At 41.2% G+C, this 23,545-nt stretch overlaps 1 protein-coding gene across 1 annotated transcript; it reads right to left on the bottom strand.

Annotated features, from left to right (window-relative positions):
- Positions 1-11,837: 11,837 nt before the first annotated feature.
- Positions 11,838-14,061, bottom strand: LOC148098779 (uncharacterized). Its single transcript, XM_087851465.1, has one exon. It carries the CDS (start codon positions 13,803-13,805, stop codon positions 11,838-11,840), a length of 1,968 nt encoding a protein of 655 aa, XP_087707591.1. The 5' UTR covers positions 13,806-14,061.
- Between the last annotated feature and the right edge of the window lie 9,484 nt (positions 14,062-23,545).

Genomic DNA, 23,545 nt, shown 5'->3' with positions numbered 1-23,545 from the left:
TTGAATCATGGTGGGATAAGGTGAATCTCACTTTTGTTATTGGGCTGCTAACATAAGATGTCCAGTGTTCTGTTTCTACCACACTCGGAGTGGCTGTCCTGACTCGGTGACTATCGAACTATATAGCAACAATAGTATGTCTTTACCCGCTGCACTTTGCTCTCTACTTTCATTCTCTTTATTCAACTCATATCCATCCCTGTAGTGAAACACTCACTGAAAATATGGGTCCTGTTTAGGAAATACTTTAATCTCTGTTACTTCTCCCCTCTCAGCCCCATTGTGTCTAAACTTTCTGTCCAGTATGGTGTGTTTTGGAGTGACACAGAAGTGGAATAACTTACTTTAAGGACCTTTTCACAGCCAACAAACTAGCATCACAGGGGAGGATGGTGTGTGTGTTTGGCATGATTTGAAGATTTTGAAGCCCTGTTTTGACTGATTATAGTGGGGTGCCCAGAAATGCCAGGACTATTTTTTCCCAGTCCAGCCCTGTTTCTGTGTACACAGATAGACAGAAATCCAACCTGGGCTGTAGCTCACTTTAAGGACAAAAATGTTGGTAATCACTTCCTCTTCTTCCAAAGTGAAAGAGATGAAATTCAGGAATTTACCAACAAAATAATCTTTCAGTTTTAAGTTGGTTTAACTTGGATATGACCACCTGAGTATTCAGTTAAGATGATATTGAAAATAGTGATGTGTCGTTCGCGAACGAAACGGTTCTTAGAGCTGACTCTTTGAAGTGAACAACGCGAGCCGGCTCCTTATTGGGAGTCATGGGTTTTTTTTCTTTTTCTTTCTCTTACCCTCTCTCTTGCCCTTTTTTCTGCTTCACTCCGCACGCGAGGCTTGTACTTTGCGTTGGGAGGGGCGGTAGTTACACTTGCAGTAACACAGGAACAGAGCGGGAGAGAAAGAGAGCCAGGGACAACAACGTCACATTAGAAAGGTATAGTAATCATCCACAACTATTTTCAGTTGCGGATGATAACAGATTCAGAAAGTTTATTCATGCAGGCCCACATGACAGAGAATATGCATCTTCTTTTTGTTTTCATATTTTAATTTATATTTAATTGTGTTGTGGTTTGCAGTGTTTTGTGTTGTTTCACTTTAAAATTGTTTAAAAGGAAAAAGCTGAAAATTTAAATAGTTAAAAGTTTAAAATGTAAATAGTTGGTTTTTGTATTATATGATTTATTTATTACATTTTATGTGGAGTGAATAAATAAAGTATATTTATGGTGGCCCTTAGAGACAAAGCACGTACAAACTCCAAAACACGTAAAAATTCCAAAACATGTAAAAACTCAGAATCACGTACAAACTAGTGATGGGTCGTTCGCGAACGAAATGGCTCTTAGAGCCGGGTCTTTGACGTGAACAACGTGAGCCGGCTCCTTATCGCAAGCCGTCACGTGGGTTTTTTTTTTCTTTCTCTCAGCCTCTCTCTTGCACTTTTTTCTGCGTCACTCAGCACGCGAGCCTTGTGCTTTATGCTGGGCAGAGGGGGGAGGGGCGGTAGTTACACTCAGTAGCACAGGAACAGAGCCAGAGGGAGAGAAAGAGAGAAAGAGCCAGGGACAACAACATCACATTAGAAAGGTATAGTAATCATCCACAACTATTTTCAGTTGCAGATGATAAAGGATTCAGAAAGTTTATTCATGCAGGTCCATATGACAGAGAATATGCATGTTCTTTTTGTTTTCATATTTTAATTTATATTTAATTGTGTTGTGGTTTGCAGTGTTTTGCGTTGTTTCACTTTAAATTTGTAAAAGGAAAAAGTTGACAATTTAAATAGTTAAAAGTTGAAATGTGAATAGTTGATTTTTGTATTATATGATTTATTTATTACATTTTATGTGGAGTGAATAAATAAAAGTATATTTACGGTGGCCCCTACAGACAAAGCACGTACAAACTTCAAATCACGTACAAACCCTGAAGCACGTAGAAACTCCAAAACACGTAAAAACACGTACAAACTCCGAAGCACGTAAAAACTCAAAACACGTACAAAAGACAACAGAAGTGCTTCAGGATGCTAGGTGCAGTGTTGAGCTTTTGTTGCCTAGTGGCCACACAAGCCAGCAAGTACCAACGACCGGATTTGGTGTGTGGTAGTAACAGGTAAATGAACATTGTTTTTAAATTATTTGAATATATATGAGTGCCTGTGTATAAATACACAAACAATACACACATGCTTTCAATTGTGTAATTTAAGTGCTCTAGTTGCTCTGTTTTGGAAGTTCAGTTCATGCTAGAAATGTGTTTTGGAGTTTGTACGTGTTTTGTCTCTAGGAGCCACCGCATATATTTATATATAAACATATATAAATAAAATCACTTTTTTTACATTAGTAATTCCTTTTCTGCATAATTTTATATTATTGTTAATAATAAATTAATTAAAGCAACAAAACAACCTGAAGAGCCGGTTCGGAGCCGAAAGAGCCGGTTCTCTAAAAAGAGCTGGAAATCCCATCACTAATTGAAAGTCTGGATCTTCTGCTTTATATTTATTTTTAATTACTCCAGTCGTAATGAAATCATAGGTGGAGCTAGTTACAGTCCACCGGGATTCAGTAAAGCAGTCAAGTATGGGATATTTGTCTGGACTGTTATTACAACTCTGTTGTTGTCAGGGAATACTGTATCCACAAATGTAGATATAAAACCAAACAGTGGAAAACTGATTGCTTAATAAATCTCCATTCTTGAGTAAATTACTAAAGCTTGCAAGTGATAGGAAGGCCCTTACTTTAGTTGCATTACCTGACCATTTAAATTTAATTTGAGACAAATTCCTGCTTTCTGGTAGTTTATAACTTTTTTTTACACATGATTTTATTTGATGAAAACGGCAACTTACTTGTCTGTTTGTTTTGCTATTGTTCATTAATGACATTTTTTAAAACAAACAAACTTCTGAGTTCCTGTGCTGTGGTGGCGGTGATAAGAAGGGTCCGGACGCAGCCTCTGTGGAGCTCCACAGTAGGCGGAGACACGTCACCGCCACAGTAGGTAGAAACAGGCGACCTGCATAGATACAGTGGAAGCCGCTCAAGTGTATCATTTTTAAACTTCTACTTTTTATCGTGCTGCATGGCAGAGAAACACGGATATGTTTCCTTCCTGGCCCTGGTTTAAGTAAGGAAGCTGGATTAAGGGCTTCTGTGGGTGACATGACAAAAAATAGTCTCTAAACCACATTTTGCATTAAAATATGATTTATTGTTGGTATCAGAGATGGAAAGTAACAAAGTAGAAATATTTTGTAACTGAAGTAGAATTTCCAGTTATCTGTACTTTACTTCACTACTATCTTGTGCCCACTTTTTACTTTTACTTCTGAGTGCCTGTACTTTCTACTCACTACATTTTTTAAATCAGGATCGTTAGATTACCCCCCACCCCCAGCTTCGGACACAAGAATATTTTATACTTTACTTTACTTTATACTTGTATACTATATTTAAGTATACTGTAAGTATAAAAATATTTTGTATTCTGAGTAAAGTATTCTGATTCTGAAAATACAGATACCTGAAAATTAACTTAAATACAGCAACTAAGTATTTTTACTTTGGTACTTCCTGCCTCTGCTCTCTGCTAAGGTTTTAGAATCACAGTGGAAAGTTTCGAATTATTACTTAGTTTCAAGGAATGAATACAATGTATAGAAGTAGATCAAAAGTGCTAAAATACAACCACTCAGACTTAATAAACAAAAGGAAAATCAGTTCAGTCCAATAATTTTTTATTTGCATAGTGCCAGTTCACAAGAAGCTGCTTCAAGGCACTTTATATTGTAAGGTAAAGACCCTACAATATTACAGAAACCCCAACAATCCGAGGACCCCCTATGAGCAAGCACTTGGCGACAGTGGGGAGGAAAAACTGCCTGTTAACAGGCAGAGACCTCCGGCAGAACCAGGCTCAGAAAGGGGCAGTCATCTGCCGCGACTGGTTGGGGGTGAGGTAGTGACACAGATGGAATGTGTTCATGTCACTTCCTCACAGCAAACAGATGTTATTATTTATTGTTGTCTACTATTTTTGGTGTTAAGGGAAATACAGGCCCTCCTGGGTTAGAGATGTAATTGCCTCAGTGTATTTTTAGTATTGTTTTTAACCATATCCCTTAGTGATTGAGTTTTAATTTTTTAAAAAGTCAGTTTATGTTTGTTGACCAGTCTAAAAACTGATTATTTCTTTCAATGTATGAAAAGGAATGAGTGTTTCAAATTCATTCCATGCTTGTTTGAAAGAAACATGTCGTCCCGACATTATACCAACAAGATGCTTTTCAGTCTATATTCTCTTGTAGTCAGGACATCAACAGTAGAGTGAACCAATGTCCTCAATTCTGTGGGTTTAACATCTGTTTCACCACAGTCCATCACTGGTGACTGAAGACAAAGTCTATAACCAGTCCATATGTGAGTCTTCACAAAGTCTATTGTCTATGGTTATAATCCACAGATGGGGATCATGTCTTTTTCTTGATGATAGTCTGTAAGTACAGTTCTCAAGTCATCAGTGAAAAAGTGTTAACCTACATTTGCTGGATTCCATACACTCCAATGGGCTGGGTGCAGTATGACTGCACAGCTGGAAACCATGGAACCAGGCCCGGGTACACAGGAAGCAGTTGCGGTGCTGGCTGAACACTGTAGCAAGATGGGGTGCCCAGTTGGTCATACGTCATCCATCTTGGTGGGTGTCTCTCTCGCTGTGGCCGCTGAGGTGTCTCCTCCTCAAGTCTCTCGAGTACAACAGGTGGAGGAAGGGCAGGTATGTCACCTGCAGTGGGCTCGGCCTCCTCACAAGTTGTCTCCACGACAGCTGGGTCAGGCGCCTCCAGATGGTCTCCAGCAAGAGGCTCTGGTGTTGGTGCAAGAGCAGGGACTGAAGCTGCGGGCTGAGATGTTGCTGTGAGAAGTTCTTGTTCTGATGGCTGGGACGCAGGTTGAGGTGGTGCGTAATGACAGCGGTATTCATCAACACTGCCCTCATCATCAGAGTCTGGCACAACAGCGACGGGTTTATCAGTCTTTTTCTGTTCATGTCTTGTACGATTATCTTTTTCAGGCACTTTTTCAAAAGGTAAGTGGTAGGGATGGGTATCGTTTAGGTTTTATCCGATACCGGTGCCAAACCGGTACTTTTGAAACGGTGCCGGTGCTTAAACGGTGCTCAAACCGGTGCTTAAAGAATGGAGAACACAAAATTGGTCCAAAAACCTCTCATGTTCAGCTGTTTTTTTTGTAAAAAGATAACAATGTTAGCCTTTTCTGCAGCTATGGGGCATATATGGTATTATTCTTGGCTGGAAGCAGTGCTTAAACAATGGAAAAAACACTAACTTTGTCCAAAAACCTCTCATGTTTAACTGTTTTCCACTTTTTCTTTGGGCATTTTAGCCTTTTTGGCCAGGGTGAAGGGAGCATCTGCCATCAAACAAGAAGACAGCCGCATGTAGCTATGATGATGTTTGCGAGTTCACCTGACGTGCATTAATGTAATAACGTGGTTAGCCTACTCAATGTAAATTACACACGAACAACATTAAGCTACTCACGCAGAGAAGAACGGCTGCTGCTGCCATCATCATCCGTCATCATTTCTGCTACACTGGCAGGGCTACGGCTACACCCGCAGTATATGTGCACGGTGTGAGGTCTCGCAGCAAGCTATCAAATACGGCGCATTTCTCGGCTTTTAAAAAAACCCGCTATGCGTTACCAGGTGTTTCATCGGTTTTGAGGTGTTACCTCCTTTGCACAGTATCACAATATCAGCTTAAAGCACTTGTTGCAGGCTGCTTAGTTTGCATATTTTGCTGTGAAGTACAGCCAGACTTGGGCATTTTTAATCTGTAGCTCTGCTCTAAAAGAACGTATGTACCTGGGCCCGCCTACTATCCTCGGAAACGTAAAATGATTGGCTAGAATCTAAAGTGTATCACAGCTCAGGAAAAAAAAAAGCACCGAAATAAAACACCGAAATGTGCGCTGCTTTTCGGTCTGGTTACTACCGTTTATGTCGGTACCCATCCCTAGTAAGTGGTCACATGACATAAGTAAGTTTCTGTGAAGCACTCTAGAGCGCCCTCTGCCTCTCTCCGGTCTTACCTCATAGATAGGGAGGTCAGGCCCCATTTGTCTGACTACTGTGTGAACAGTGTCCTCCGAATTGTCTCTCAGTTTCCCTGGGCCTCCTCTAGGTGTCAGGTTTTTGACCAGAACTCTCTCGCCAGGTTGTAACACAGAACTCCTTACTTTTGTGTCGTAGTGTCTTTTGCCCTTTTCAGCAGCTTCAACCGTCCAAACAGTAGGTAAAATGGGGAGTAGCCAGTGACTTCACAACGTGTGCAGTTATATGCATACATTAGCTTGTTGATAGATTCCTTCCAGTTTGACTTTTGTGTTGCAGTTAGCGTTCTAAGCATTTGCAACAATGTCCTGTTCATACGTTCAACTTGACCGTTCCCCATTGGGTGATAGGGTGTTGTCCTAGAACAGGCCATGCCCCACAGTTTCTTGAGCTGACTGAATAGCTGATTTTCAAATTCACCTCCTTGGTCATGGTGAATGCGACAGGGGAAGCCAAACTTTAGGGCATAGTCATTGAATATCAGGTTTGCAGCAGTTTTGCCTGACTTTGAGGTGGTGGCATAGGCTTGGGCAAAACGTGTGAAGTGGTCAGTTATCACTAGATTATATTCATAACCGCCTTTGCATTTTTCAAGATGGAGAAAGTCTATACACACCAGCTCAAAGGGCTGCGTAGTTACAATGTTTGTTAAAGGAGCTCTTGTTTCATGGCTGGGCTTTTTCTGCTTTACACAGGAACAAACGTTGGTCACATAATGCTCGATGTCTGCCTGCATGTGTGGCCAAAAGAAGCGTTCACGTATCAAAGACACTGTGCGATCAACACCTTGATGGCCCATATTATTGTGCAGCTCTTCAAGTACAGTCTTTTTGAACTGATCTGGCAGGACTAGCTGTTTCCGGGCAGAAGTCAGTCTGTACAAGATGCCATTGTTATGTAGTCTTAACTTGCCCCACTCTCTGAACAAGCATTTTGTCTTAGGGTCAAATGTTCTTAGCTCTTTGGGCAGTGGTTTTGAATCTGTCTGTTTACACTATAATACAGGGCTTATAACAGGATCAGACTTTTGTGCTTCATTAAGCTGTTCTTTTGGTATGGGTGTGAATGTTGCTTCTGCTGGCTCACCTTCTGCTGTGACTGACATTGCTGCAGCTGAGAGTGTCCTTGCGGCAGATGTGTCTTTCTGTACCTCAATGGCCTGGATAGCAGCTGCGATAGTGTCTGGTGGCACTTCCTCAGAGCAGTCTCTCATTAAGGTTTCTACATCAAGTGGCATTCTTGATAAAGCATCTGCATCACTGTTTTCCTTCCCTGGTTTGTACTTAATGTGAAAATCAGCGAGCTCAGCAACCCATCTTGATGTGGTGGCATTCAGTTTGGCTGTTGACAGAATGTACGTTAGCGGGTTGTTGTTGCTATAGACAGTAAATGTTGGGGCATAGTACAAATAGTCTCTGAATTTGTCAGTGATAGCCTACTTCAGTGCTAAAAATTCTAGTTTTCCTGCATGGAAGTGGTAGTTTTTTCAGCCACTGTTAGAGTACGGGAGCCATAAGCAATAACTCGCAGCTTACCATCTTGTCTCTGGTATAACACTGCGCCTAGCCCTTTGTGTGAGGCGTCTGTGTGTACGATGAATGGCTGTGTGAAATCTGGGAACCCCAGCACTGGTGGGTGGAGCAAACAGTCTATTAGTTCTTCAAGCTTTGATGCTGGCCAGTCCACACGATTTGTTTTGAGGAGGGCACAACTTGACTGGCTCTCTTTGGTCTTGCCCTTGGCCCTTTTGTGGTGTCTGAGTTCTCTGTGGTTTTGTCAGCTTTTAACAGTTCATACAAACAACCTGCTTTTCTGGAGAAGTCTTTTATGTATTGTCTGTAGTAGGAGAGAAGGCCTAACATTTTTCTGAGCTGACCAACATTTTGTGGTTTTATACCTTTGAGTGCTTTGACTGCTTCAAAGTCTGCAGGATCCACTTTACTGCCCTCTGCAGACACTATTCTGCCCAAATAGCGCACCTCAGACTTAAACATGTCACACTTACTTGGCTTAAGCTTTATACCAAAGCCTCTCAATCTCTGGAGCACTTTTCTCACGTCCTCCAAGTGATCTTTGAACGTTTTGCTGTAAAGTAATGTGTCATCCAGATAGGGGATGCAGATGTTTTTGCGCAGTCCATCTAGGCACTTCTATACAGCGCTGAAATGCTGCAGGGGCATTCATAAGTCCAAAGGGGATGCGAATCCACTCATATAATCCCCAGGGGGTCACAAAAGCAGTGAGTGGACGACTTTCTTCTGACATGAACCCCCGGTGGTACGCTTTCCCCTGATCTAGAAGCGAAAACCAGGAGTTTCCACCCAAACTGTCCACAATATCCTGGACGCGTGGGATGGGCTGGCGATCAGGATGGGTTTTCTGATTCAGGTCTCTGTAGTCTATGCACAGTCTTAGAGTACCATCTTTTTTTCTAACACATACGACTGGTGAGGAGTATGACGAGTCTGACTTCCTGACCCAGCCTTGTGCTATCAAATCATGCAGGTAACTTTTCATCTCTTGGTAGAGCGGCCGTGGCACAGACAGGTATGTGCGTTTGACTGGTTCGTTGTCTTTGAGTGATATGGTCATTTTCAGTTTTTCAATACAGCCTATATCATTGTCTGTTTTAGAGAAAGACTGGCATTCCTCTCTGAGCATCTGTTTCGCTAAAACTCTCTGCTCTTCACCCAGGTGGCTAAGATCTACAGGTGGGTCCCACTCTTCACTAGCGCTACACTGGGCTTGTGTATTTGTCTGGTTAACAGTAGCTACAGATGTGGCTTTTTCAAACACCTGGGCAGGTAAAACAGCTGTAATAGTCTGAACCGAGCCAACTAATGTACGGCCTGGAATGACAATTTCATGGTCAGTTGGGTTAGAGACACCTAGTGTTATGACGGGTAAAGTACCCTTCTTAACTTTAACCAAAGTGTCATTGTCTGGCCACTGGGGGTTTAAGTCTGGCTCAAATATCATGACCATGTCTTGTTTAAATGGCCCTGCTGCTATACGACCCTCAACATGCATGTGGCTTTTTTTAGGTACAGTAATACAGTCTTTCTTTGTCATCACTTTGTACTCGTCAACTGCATCTGCACTAACAGCCTGTATAAAAGCTTTCACCTTGTGTCTTTTGAGGCTGGGAAATGCTTTTCTCACTGTGCTGTACAGTTTAGCTTGGTCAGTCTTATTCACAATGTATTCAATTACATTGTAGCCTATAATAGGGCATGTGAGCTGAAAACCTTTCATTACCAACATGGGGATGGTCAATTTCTCAGTTTGTTCAGTTCCGGAAACAAGTTGGAAGGTTGTCTCAACCCACCCAAGATATGGCATGTTGGTCCCCTTTGCTGCGGTCAGGGTGAGTTCAGATGTGTCCATAATATCTGCTACATCTCTCAGTGTTGTTTCTGGCATGTTCTTGAACAATAAAGTGGGTTTTTACATGCTGAACACTGTCTCATGCCTGACTTTTCTTGTTTACAGTTGGAGCAATGTTGGGACTTGTGGATGATGGGCATGGTTAACACTCGTCCCTCGGTGGTAACCATTGCTGGTTTAAATGTTTCTCTTTATATGGTCTCATACCTCTGCTTCTACATCCAGCCTGAAAGTGTTCTCTACTCCCACAGAGGTAGCAGTGGGTGCAGCGCTCGTTGACTCCATTCTGCTGGCAGATGTGGCACCTCCTCTCACGGCGGGCTGGACTACCTGTGTAGTGCTGTACAGGATACTGAGGGGGTGGTGGTCTTTGACGGGGGCCCTGGAAGCTATAATACTGCTGGTCCCTATCATACTGCATAACTGGTGGTGGGGCATATGACTGAGGACCAGGCACCGGCTGCTGTAGAGTCTCTTTAATCTGAGCTATCTCTGCACTGAGACCTTTCAGGGAGGCTACACCCGTCTTAAGCTCCGCTAACTCAGTTAAAAGCTCGGGTGGTATCTTAGCTTTAACTTCTTTCACAGGGTTCTTAGCCGGTGACACATCATCTGACTGCACTGCACTCACACTTGTAGCAGTCTGTGATGCTAAACATCTCTTCTTGTTTTTCCTTTCTGCCTCATTGGCACAAGCCATATTTAACCTCTCTAACAGGAGTTCATCAGGTGTCTTAGAGTCTAACAGGAGTGGCTGCATATCTATCCTGACACTGTCACTCTGGAAGCCTGTGAGTACGGTGTGCAAACACATACGCTGGACTAAAGCTGGGCCGTATTTGAGTCCTGACTCGGATTCTTGGGAAGCAAATAAGACTTTCTGCTTTAGATCTAAAACTCTCATCAGGAAGCTTTGAGCAGTCTCTTTTGGGGTCTGTACCTCAGAGGCAAGTTGTTTATACAGTTCGGTGGCGCTCTTCTCCTGGAAATGGGAGCGAAGTATGTGGCGTAGAGTCGGAAGGGTGAGTTGAGCTTTTCCCTCCAAATAGCTGCGTAGTTGTAGACCTGGCAAGATAGCTCTGATGACAGCATCTACAATGTCAAGCTCTGAGTAGCCTCTGCTCAGTCCATTTTCGATCTGGTGAGCAAGACTGGAAAATGTCAGTTTATCTTTTTGACCTGGTTCGCCAATCTGGCCTGATATTTTGAAATCTTTCTGCCAGTAAGGGCTTGGTCGTTGGGGGGTACTTGACACAGATGAGTTAGGGACAAAACGATTACCTTGGGAGTGAGAAATAACCACTGTGTTAACTGCATTAGCTGTCTCTGTTACCAGTGTGGTTGCAGTGTTTGGTTGCTCTCTGTGCCCTGAATCACCCCCTTCATTTGCATTTGGTTCAGTCTCAATAATCGTCTCTTTCATTACTTCAGCAATCTTATCATTAAGCAACAACAGTTCTGACATTCCTTCATCCTCAAGTACTGTTATATCTTCTCTCTCAATGTGTATTTGGATGTGTGTTAGCAGTGACAGTCGTGTTTTTCTGCTAACATCTATTTTCTCTGCAATGCCAAGGAACTCGCAGATTGACACTAGTTGATCTTTGGACAGAGTGTGCATTTCACGCACAACCTCTTCTTGCAGCTCTTCCACCGAAGACATTGTGGCTGTAGGCAGGAAGAATTTTGCATGTACAGGTGACGCTGAGCTGAGTTATTTTTGCAGCCCCTGATGATCTCTGGCTGGCCTCAGGAAACATGCGCTAAAACACAGCTACCAGTTCGCCTCGACAGCAACACTTTCCTCACTGCAGTCTGCCTGGGTTGTAGTCGGGGGATTTAGCTGGCTTGGACTGCAATGTGCAGATTGTGGACACCGGACATCTAAGCAGCTATCCCAGCGGTGCCTCCAAATGTTACACCCCTGAAAACGGGGAAAAGAATCACGAGAGTGATTATAACTTGCGTCTCTCATGCAGTCGTTTATTGCAGTGAGGAGAACGCGCGAAAGCCCCCTAGTGGAGAATAGAGACACTACTAATCGATCCCAGAAAAAGCTTACTAGCGGATCAGAGATTTATAGATTGCAGTTCTCTTAAATAACATGAAATCCATTAATATAACGTGAAAAAAATAAACTCTTAACCATTTTCTTACCATATTTACCTTATTTTGTCCTTATATCAACTGATATGAATTAGTATTAACTGAACAGTTTTATATGCAGTAGTCCTTCAACCTGTCACATGATGACCCGGCTGATGGGGTCTGTTACTTAATTATGGGGGTGTGTTGGTTAATCTGCAGAGTCTACTGCTTACATTCTGCAATGCCGACGTTTTGCCTACGAGAGGAGGGAGGAAATAAACCTTTTTTTCTGTCTTTTGAGGAATGCTGGAGATGACTCTGGTTGAGCGCCCAACCTCAGACTGCTCATATGATTTCGCCATAGAGTTTGACTTGGCCTTGGTGGAAATCTGAGGTAGCGGGGTGTGCTTTGCGCTCACCTCAAGTGTCAGTTGTTTATTTTCTTCTACAAGGCTGCTGTTCTTAGCCTCATATACAGAAAGGATTCGCTGTGTTGTTACTAACTGCTTTTTGAGGTCGCGATTTTCCCACTCACATCTGTGGAGTTTCTGTATGGCATCTTGTTTTTGAAGTGCAGCCTCCTGATTCAGCGTTGACCGTAGTTCTTTAATTTCTTTGTCCTTTTCTGTGACCAGCTGTTTATATTTGCATAACAGGCGGTCCCGGCGGTGCTGTTCAAATACTAATGCGTGACTGGACATGTGTATTTCTCTTTTAGCGTTAAGTCTGTTTGTTTGCCACTGCGAGAAGATTTTTTCCTGCGTTTTTGCAGCGTATTTGTCCAGCTCAATGGCAACCTTTAAGGAATTCTCCTCACGCAGGTCCTTTACCTGCTCCGTCAGACGGTCAATTTCCTGTTTTTGTCCTTCAATCGTTTGTCTTTGAATTGAACTCATTTGAATTTCAGTTTCCAGCTCTTTTATGTTTTGTTGCTGCTGAAACACAATTTCTTTGTAGTGTGTGAGCTCTTTGTCCAACTTTTCTTTGTCTGCCAAAATCTGGACCAGCCTTTTCTTAACTACGTTGCGCTCCTTGTCAACACAGGCAAGTTGTTTGGCCTGTGCCGTCTGCGCTTCTGCCTGCTTTTGTTTGTTGAGCTCCAGTTTATTTTTCACAGCAAAATACCTGGTCTGAGACTTGGATAGCTCTGCTTGAATCATTTCTCGTTCACTATTCTTTTGTTCTGTGTCTTTTGTCAGTGACTCTATGGTGTCCTTAAATTGACTGATCACGGTCTTAGCCTCAGATAACTCCTTATTAAGTTTTTCATTCCAAAACTCATCATGCGTCATCTGTATTTTTAGTCTGTGTTCTGTTTCTTTCAGAGCATTTCTCAGACTGACAATCTCATGATATTGGGATGTCATTTTCTTGAAGGATTCCCTACTCTCACTTTCAAGTTTGGCTATTTGTTCATTTTTCATCTGCAGGACTTTCTCCAGGTGTTGCATGTTAGAAAGCTGCTTTGAGGCTTCCTTTGTCTGCCTTTCTATTTCCTCTCGTTTTTCTTTTAACTCTTTTACTAGTTTTTTATTGTCCAAGTCCTTTCCCAAAATCAAATCTGACAGTTCATTTTTTTTCATTATCAATGCGTTTTTCTCCATAATGACCCTGTCCTTTTGCTCTTCAAAATCCTCTGCTTTTTTTTGCCATGTTTTAATTTCAGCTTTTAATTTCTCTTCTTGTGCCTCCACTGTTTTAAGTCTGTCTCTACATTGAAACAGCGTGCTAGCCTCTACAAGATATTCTGATGTCGTTTTTTCAAAGTTGACCCTCTCTTCTTTGAGCTGGTCCTGGACTCTAAGCTCATTTTTTATCTGTTCTTCTTTTTCCTTCAGTTCTTTTACTTTTTGGTTTTTTTCAGTGGTCACCTGCTTTAATTCTTGCTTCAGGGCCTCATTTTCTTTGCTCAGTCTATTGACTTTTCCTTGAAGACGAGACAGAAATTCCACATCTTTTTCTTTCTGCTCCCGTCTCTTTTTTTCAGTGGCATGTCTCCTTTCCAGGTCTTTGCATCTCTTTTGAAGGTCCAGGATTTTTTTCTCATATTTCTCTGATCCTGCAGCCTTCATCTCACATTGAGCCATACGTTTTCTTATTTGGTCTATTTCTGAGAGATGGGCCCCGGCTTCCTGTTTAAGCCTCGAAATATCATCCATTTGTTGTTTACACACCTTAACTGATATTGTCTTCTGCTGTTCCTTGTTCTCAGCTATGAGGCGTTTTTCTTTTTTTCTTAATTTTTCAAGTTGTTTATGCTGTAATTCTAGTGTGGCAGCCTTTTTTAAATGAATGTATTTAATTTGTATTTATATTGTTTGCGCAAAGTTATCAAGTGCAACTAGTTATCTACTCAACTAGGTAATGTGGGTTCCAAATGGAAACTCAAACTAAAAAGCTAGTGTAGTGCTTACAGTTTCTGTCTACATGCGGTGCATTTGTGGGTTTTCTTGAAACCTGACTCCGCCCCCTACAGCTGTCTTCAAAGGCAATTCTGTGATGTCACAAATGGCTTTGAAGAAGAAAAACATTAATGCTGTTTGTCTTGACTCTTATGGTAAGTGTCCTTTTTGCTCTTCTGTTCTTAATTAGTGTGAATGCTGTAAAAGCATTCAAACACCGTTAGATTCCTCTTCTTTTGGACATGACTGCTTGTATTTTTCTCATTTTTAACATTTATATTTTTAAATTTATTCAACTTTATTCAACAAAAATTTCCCATGTATTTCAATGGGGAGACCCTTCAAATTCTCCTTCAACTCACTCCTCTTTCAACTCTAACTACTTCCACATACATTGACGTAGAGCCACCATTCAAACTTTAAAACGCAGACAAGACATTCAACTATTCAACTTGTATTTATCTTTTCAATATCTATTATACTTTTTCTTCAGTTCCAGTTTCAGTTTCATCCTTTTTTTCGGCCGTTTCAGAGTTTATAATGGGTGTGTATGGGACGGAATGTTGGCGCTAGAGTGAGACAGCTCAACTGCTAGAGTGAGAGGAGGGGGGGAATTAATCTTAAAATCTTTTCTTAAAACTGCTGCTGTGTCCGCAGCGTTTGCTCTACAGGTATGATTTTACCCTCAAAACGTAGCCATCGCTGTCTTCTGTCATCCAATGTGTTTATTATTGTAATAGGTGTTATGGTTCTGTCATAAATGTCACCAATGCACAGCCTCCTCCCTCCAACTCTTCCATAGATTCTAATGTTAAAATGGCTCAGAAGGTTCGTTTGAAAATCAGAAGAGCAGGCTGTCTTTACACTGTCACCACGTCTATATAATAAACTCCACAGGCATGAAAACTGAGAATTCAGTAGACTAGATATTGCTGCCGCTCACGGTGAAAGAATTTTGTCAATATGACTTGTACTTTTCATTTCAATTCGATTTGTTTCAGGCTGACGTTTCTGTTCATTTTAAGCAGCAGAAGTGAGGTGCATGTCTGTGTGTGTGTGTGTGTGTATGGAGCCATTGGATGCAGTCACTACAGCAACCAGGCTCACACCTGCCTGCTTAGCCCATTTTGTTTTTAGCCGATATTGAATCAAAGGCATGTTTTCTTACTTTTTTTGAAAATATTTGCTTTTTTGTGTGACACACTACTAAAAATATAAAACCCATACAGTACTTGGTTGAGACGTAATATTTTACGTCTCAACCCCCCCCCCCAAAAACAAAAACAAAAAAACTCAAAAACATGGTCTTTTCCAGCTCGCCTCTACTCTGGCTTTAGCGCCCTTTCTGCCAGAGCAATGGTGGCTGAGACAGAGGGGAGCGCAGGCTTAAAACAGGGCATGTTAGCTGCATTTAACCTTCAGTTACTCTCTATATAGTTAGGTAGGAGTCCGACCATGTTTCGTTTTAGCTGTAAAACATTACACCCAGGTAACCTGCTGTGTTGAAAACGTGTTTTCCGACTATGTTTGCTGCCCTACAATCTGTCCTACTCAGTAGTAAAATCAGCGACATTTGACCGTCCTGTTTCTCCATTGAAATTTATACAGCCTATTTAACGTCTGAAACTTAAAATTGTCTGTAACCTGCTGTTGTTACCACTGTCCTGTTTGAAGTGGAAACAGAGAAGCTGGTTGTTTTGTCATATGTGCATGTGCCAAATTTAAACCCAAGGTACTAACTAGCTAACTGACGGGATGCCCATTAACCTTATAACTCCTTGTGTGTGTGTGTGTGTACAGAGAGACAGCCAGGCTCATAATGGATATAGGGAAGTTTTTTCAAAAAAAGGAGCCACATTCAGGTAAAAGTGTAAGATCAAATGATCCATCAATAAAGGATAATGTTGGATCAGTGTTTCAATATTTATATCTTTTATTAGATGTACATGTGGTTTGGTTATTTGCCTTTTGGTTAAAAGTACACCGAGTGAGGACTTTTTTATTAGTGATATTAATAGTATTTTTTTCATATTAATGTAATTTTTGAATCTAATTGAATACAATCTATTTGTGTATGATTGTCAGTCCAAAGAGGGAGAGAGGAAAGAGGAGAAAGTACGAGGTCAGGAAGAACCAGGTAAGAAAACAGACAGGGAATACTAACAGGCAAAACAGAAACTGTTAAACTGACAAAGAAAAAAAAAACAAATTTTACTCATAAAATCTGGAATTTGTGTTCTCCCTATGTCTGTGAAGGTTCTCAGTCATCCAGGTCATCGTAGTCAAAGGAGCTTGCAAAGAAAAGCGTCTGGACTTCTTTAAGTTACTTGAAGACGTTTCACCTCTCATCCGAGAGGCTTCTTCAGTTCTAAGGTCAAATGGTGGAGAGTCCCAGATATAAACCTAGTGGGAGTGTCCCCCCACAGAGGGACAAAAGGACCCCCTGATGATCCTCTAATCGCCTGAGCCAAGGTGTGGAACTGGGTGTGGGTCCCAATCAGCCAGAGTTTCGGATGAGTTCATTGTGAAACCTGGCCCCACCTTATCATGCGAATTCCTGAGGTCAGATGGCCCAGGGTGTGAGTGGGCGTTAAGGCGTCTGGGAAGGGATCTCAAAACTGGATTATAAATGGCAGAGAGTTGGTGTCGTAAACCACCGCCTCTGTTCAAAGATGGTCGCTCACAGTGGACATAGATGGCTTCTTTCACTCCTCTTTCAAACCATCTGTCCTCTCTGTCCAAAATGTGAACATTGGCATCCTCGAAAGAGTGTCCTTTATCCTTAAGATGCAGATGGACAGCTGAGTCTTGTCCTGTGGAGGTCGCTCTTCTGTGTTGTGCCATGCGCTTGTGAAGTGGCTGTTTGGTCTCTCCAATGTAGAGGTCTGGGCATTCCTCGCTGCACTGTACAGCATACACCACATTGTTAAGTCTGTGTTTTGGCGTTTTGTCTTTCGGGTGACCCAGTTTTTGTCTGAGTGTGTTGCTGGGTCTGAAGTACACCGGGATGTCATGCTTGGAGAAAACCCTCCTGAGTTTCTCTGATACACCGGCTACATAGGGGATGACAATGTTGTTGCGTCTGTCCTTCTTATCCTCCCTCGCTGGTGTCTGATCTTCTTTTCTGTGCCTCTTTGCTGACTTTAAGAATGCCCATTTAGGATAGCCGCACGTTTTGAGTCCTTCCTTTACATGTGTGTGTTCCTTCTTTTTCCCTTCAGGCTTAGAGGGAACATGTTCTGCCCGGTGGTGTAGGGTCCTAATTACTCCAAGTTTGTGTTCCAGAGGGTGATGGGAGTCAAACAGGAGATACTGGTCCATGTGTGTGGGCTTCCGGTAAACTTCGATGTTGAGGTTGCCATTCTCTTCAATGTGCACAGCGCAGTCCAGGAAAGGCAAACAGTCGTCCTTTGTGTCTTCCCTGGTGAACTTGATGTTTTTATCCACAGCGTTGATGTGCGCAGTGAAGGATTCCACTTCTTGTGTCTTGATTTTGACCCAGGTGTCGTCTACATATCTGTACCAGTGGCTGGGTACTCTTCCTTTGAAAGAGCCAAGAGCCTTCCTTTCCACTTCCTCCATGTAAAGGTTGGCTACAATAGGTGACACGGGGGAGCCCATGGCACAGCCATGTTTTTGTCTGTAATAGCCTTTGTTGTATTTGAAATATGTAGTGGTGAGGCAGAGGTCTAACAGTGTGCAAATCTGATCGGGTGTAAAGTTGGTCCTGTCCTCCAAGGAGTTGTCTTCTTGTAGTCGTTTTCTGACAGTCTCCACTGCCTCCGTGGTGGGTATGCACATGAAGAGAGAGACTACATCAAAGGACACCATGGTTTCATCTGGATCCAGGGTAAGTTTCTGGACCTTGTCAGTGAAGTCGGTGGAGTTCTTGATGTGGTGTGGGGTGTTCCCCACGAGAGGAGCAAGGATGGTAGCAAGGTGTTTTGCAATGTTATAAGTGTTCTCCCTATATTAAAGCTGCTGTACAGAATCTGCAAAACAAACTGGGTTGTCAGCCCTGGCACTGCATAACCATATTGAACTTCATTTAGAGGAAGTCACAGTTGCCAAAAACTTTTTGAAGCTCAAGAGTGAGGCTGGTGCCATTCCAGATATGTTAACATTGTACAATCTTCTGGATAATCAGATCTTCCCCACACTGAAAACTGTTATTCAGTTTGCCCTAACAATCCCAGTTTGCAGCTGTAGCTGTGAGAGGTGTTTTAGTGTCTTGTGTCAGCTCCATACCTGGCTGAGAAGGACCATGGGTCATAGCAGACTCCAGCACCTGGCTGTGATGTCAGTTGAGAAAGAGATGCTTGAGAGACTTGACCACCAAAATGTGATAGACAGATTTGCCAACTTCAAGGTGAGGCGACATAGGTTAAAATAAAATAAAAAATCTGCAAAGCCATAGGAGTATCTGCAGTAAAGATCTTTTCATACATTGTATACATTGTACCATAGACCACGGTGTCTTAATTTTTATAATTTCTTTATTAATACTTTGTACAATTATACATTTCAAGGACTCTTCTATTTTTGGAGTGTATTTTTTATGTATCTGTATTTTATTATACATACATATTAAAAGTGAATCTCTGTCCAAAAAATGCACTCAGTTTACTTTTTACTCACTACTCACTAAATATTTTTGGTCATGTCGCCCTGCTCTATTCCAATCCATTCTTCTTTTGCAGTAGTAGTCTTTAGCAGCACTTAAATAACCTTTTTTCAGATTTGATGGTTTTGTTACAGACTTTTCAAAAAAAGTGTTTTGCTTTTCTTTCACAAATGTGGGGATTAAATTGTGTTAAAATGTACAAAACAGTGATGTCATGTTTTGTGACGAGGACCCAGGCACAGAGAGACTTGATGAATTTAAGAATCATATGATTTAATAAAGAAATTTGCAGATTTGCACAGAGATGGTAAAATTATGATGACTGATAATGGAGATGAAGACAACAGATGACGAGGACAGGGAGGAACAGGGGTTTAAATGCACCAAGGAGACAGTCAGCGAGAACTCTTACATTGGGTTTAAAGCTGCCAGAAAAAATATCATGTTCTTGATGCAGCTGACTGCAGATATGCAGGCAGGTCTGAGATCAGCAGTTTTCATAAAAAACAAACATATGCTCCTGTATAATGACACCAGACACATGGATGATTAATCCCTTTATCTTTTTGTCAAGAAAGCATATGCCCTATATACAAGAACACACTCTTCTTAAAAAGCCAATAGTTAATCTGTTAGCTCAACCCATAGTTAATACCAAATCTAATGCATGAGCTACTATGCTAGTTGTTCCCATGGCTAACAGGAAATAGAAATACATTTAAAACAGAAGACTGGAATTGCCATTTTGGAAATAAATCTCTATTAATATTAGACTTTTGAATCATTTTATTTTGTTTTTTGAAATCACATTGTTATTGAGTTTAATCCCCTTTTCTTAAAATCCATTTCATTTGAAGTATTTATGAATAGATTAATAGTTAATTTTGAAGTATTTATTTATAAATTATTATTCTGTCCTATGGGTATGTTTTAAGTTTGTTATATGACGGGTCAGGTCATTTGTTCTGTAAGTAATGGGATCAATGTATAGGTCTGCCATCTAGTGTGTTAATGGGGAAGCGCCAGAGTTTTTCTCCCAGCACTCGTCAGGGAAGGTCCATTTCTCTGTCTCTAACAATTACTGCATCGGTTGCTCTTGAAAAGTCATAATCTTTTTTTAAAAGGAACGAAAGTATTTACAAATGGCGCAAATCAGTAAAGCTCTGAAGAATGCGACACAGTCTCCTGAGTGTTCATTAAAGCCATTTAATGTTTAGCTCTCTGCATAAGCCGGATAGAGACATTCAGCTAAGGGCAGAAGTATCTTCTTACTGTACATTGAATGATCAAGAAATGAATTTTATAATTTAAACATATAAAGGGATAAATAAAATAATTTAAAGGAATTAAATTATTTTGTAAATGACATTAATAACTTATGTATATTTTAATGCGCATGACTCTCCTGGTCCTCTGTACTTAACAGACTAACAGTAAAAAGAAAGATATAGCCTAATCTCTTATTTTGACTGTATTAAAAAAACACACAAATAAATATTTTTTATTTGAAAAATCCATAAAGGTATTTTTGTTTTCATTTTTTAATTTAATGCATGAACTGTAACATCAACCAATGGTTTCATATTCTGCTTGCAAATGAGTCTTTCAGGCCTCATCTTTGTGAGGGTTACTAGATTTGAATGAGTCAAGTCAGTCTGAACTTGGCAGCTAAGGCTAGAAAGCTTGGTTAGGAAGCAAACCACACATCTCCCACGTACAGACATACAGTGCTCAGCATAAATGAGTACACCCCCTTTAAAAAGTAGAAATTTAATCAGTAGCTCAATGAACAAAAGAACACTTTCCAAAATTTTTATTGAACACTTGTTTAACTCCATAACATGAAATTGAGGTTAATAATATAACTTAGATCACAAAATCTTCAGTTTTACTCAAATTGGTTGAAGGAGAAATGAATACACCCCACAACAGAAAACTACTACATCTAGTATTTTGTATTACCACCATGATTTTCAAGGACAGCACCAAGTCTTCTAGGCAGCAACATCTCTGCCAGGGACAGGAAGAGACTGAACAGGCTGATCCGAAGGGCCAGCTCTGTTCTTGGATGCCCTCTGGACCTAGTGGAGGTGGTGAATAGGGCTGCTCAATTAATTGAATTTTAATCTAAAATGACTGAGCCGATTATTAGCACCTCCCTCGCCCTCGTGCTTTACTCTCGCGCTGCTCCGTAGGGCAAATTGAGCGCACCTCTCTGCGTTTCATTAATGTTTACATTTTTCATTTATTTTTTTATATTGCAAACATTTGCACTGTTATCAGTATTTCCACACTATTTTATATGATTTTTTTGACAATATTTAAAGCCATTTTTCAATACAGTGTTATTGTTAAATAAATATCATCAAATAATCGAGATCTCAATTTCAGTGAAAATAATCGTGATTATCATTTTTGCCATAATCGAGCAGCCCTAGTGGTGAGTAACAGGAGAATGATGGCTAAGCTGTCATCCCCGTTGGACAACATCTCCCACCCCATGCAGGAGACTCTGACAGCACTGAGCAGCTCCTTCAGTGGCTGCGGCACCCACGATGTGGGACGGAGAGATTTCGCAGGTCTTTCCTCCCCACTGCTGTCAGACTCTACAACCAAGACTTTAACTGATCAAACACACACAAATCCACACATGTGCAATAAGACTGCTATAAGTGCAATTCTTTTTTCTGACAAAGTTGTACTTTTGTATTTTCTTACTCAGTTGTATGTAGCATCTGTATTCTATTTTATTCTATTGTATATAGTATTTTATTTTATTCCATTCCAGTGTCTTCTAATTTCTGCTACATAACTTTGCACTTTTGCTGTAACGAAACAAATTTCCCACCTGTGCGACTAATAAAGGTCATCTTACATTATCTTATGTTTCTCTTCAGCACTGTAGCCAGGCTGACAAAAAGTCAGAGCACTGTTGAGCCAACTATTCCTTTAGCGTTAACTAGTAATGAATTCTTGAACTTCTTCACAAATAAAATTTTAATCATTAGAGAAAAAATTACCCATAATCATCTTACAGATGTAATATTATCTACAGCTACTTTCAGTGCCATTGATATTCATTTAGACTCTTTTTCTCCAATCGATCTTTCTGAGTTAACTTCAATAATTACTTCCTCCAAACCATCAATGTGTCTTTTAGACCCCATTCCTACAAAACTGCTCAAAGAAGTCCTGCAACTATTTAATGCTTCAATCTTAAATCTGATTAACCTATCTCTAATAATCGGCTACCACAGGCCTTCAAGCTGGCTGTAGTTAAACCTTTACTTAAAAACCCATCTCTACACCCAGCAGTCTTAGCTAATTATAGGCTGTTACGCGCTGGCTCTGCAAGGCAACAGGGGATGTAATATAAATGAGCATAGAGGCTGGAGGGTCAGATTAAAACTCAGGGTTTATTACCATAACTGAAAACCGATAGTGAAACGACTCACTAGGCAATGAAGCAATGTAAACAAACAAAAAAAACAACACAAGAACACTAATAGAACACTAATCATCTCGCAGGTAGCAACTCAAAAACAGAGGTTCAAAAGGCAGCAGTACAAAGGCAGCGACAGGAGGGACAGTCTACACAGTCTGTTCACATCAACAAGTCCCCCACGAATGAAGAATCCTCAGCCTTTTATACTCCCAGGTAAACGCAGGCAGCCGCATCATAGCTCCGCTGTGTTCCAGGATCCTGCAGCAGCCAATGGTGTGTGTGGACTGGCATACTCCAATCTACATGCAGTTGGGCAGGCATAGGTCCCTGGCCAGCCAATCACCTGCGAGTCCTGGCACGCTTGAATTTCCATACAGGAAAGCGGGCCCACATTAGGCCAGGGGCCGTAACATAGGCCAATCTCCATCCTTCCTTTCATATCAAAAATTCTTGAAAGTCAAACAGCTAACAGATCATCTGCAGAGGAATGGCTTATTTGAAGAGTTTCAGCCAGGTTTCGGAGCTCATCACAGCACAGAAACAGCTTTAGTGAATCTTCTATTGGCCTCTGACAGTGGACTCATCTCTGTGCTTGTCCTGCTAGACCTGATTAGAACATGCTGTAGGAATTACAGGTACTGTGCTGCAGAGGTTTGTATCATATCTATCTAATAGACTCCAATTTATTCATCTAAATGGAGAGTCCTCTTCACACACTAAGGTCAATTGTGGAGTTCCACAGGGTTCAGTGCTAGGACCAATTCTGTTTACATTATACATGTTCCCTTAGGCAGTATCATCAGAATACATAGTATGCATTTTGACACCCAGCTCCATCTATCCATGAAGCCAGATAACACACACCAATTAGTTAAACTGCAGACATAAAGACCTGGATGGCCGCTAACTTTCTGCTTCTTAATTCAGACCGTATTTCTCCTATATTGGCTTCCCTTCATTGGCTCCTTGTTAAAGAATATAGAGAATAGAGAACAGAATATAATTCAAAATCCTGCTCCTCACATACAAGCTCTTAAATAATCAGGCCCCATCTTATCTTAATGACCTTGTAGTACCATATCACCCCATTAGAGCACTTCGCTCTCGCACTGCAGGCTTACTTGTTGTTCCTAGAGTATTTAAAAGTAGAATGGGAGGCAAAGCCTTCAGTTTTCAGGCCCCTCTTGTATGGAACCAGCTTCCAGTTTGGATTCAGGAGACAGACTCTCTACTTTTAAGATTAGGCTTAAAACTTTCCTTTTTGCTGAAGCATATAGTTAGGGCTGAACCAGGTGACCCTGAATCCTCCCTTAGTTATGCTGCAATAGGCATAGGCTGCTGGGGGATTCCCATGATGCATTGAGTTTTTTATTTCCAGTCACCTTTCTCACTCACTATGTGTTAATAGACCTCTCTGCATTGAATTGT

The sequence above is a fragment of the Neolamprologus brichardi genome, chromosome 14 (genome assembly GCF_056152115.1).
Source record: "Neolamprologus brichardi isolate AB-2024 chromosome 14, ASM5615211v1, whole genome shotgun sequence".
NCBI lineage: Eukaryota > Metazoa > Chordata > Actinopteri > Cichliformes > Cichlidae > Neolamprologus > Neolamprologus brichardi.
The sequence above is the reverse complement of the archived record's forward strand: the minus strand, read 5'-3'. Positions and strand labels throughout refer to the sequence as shown.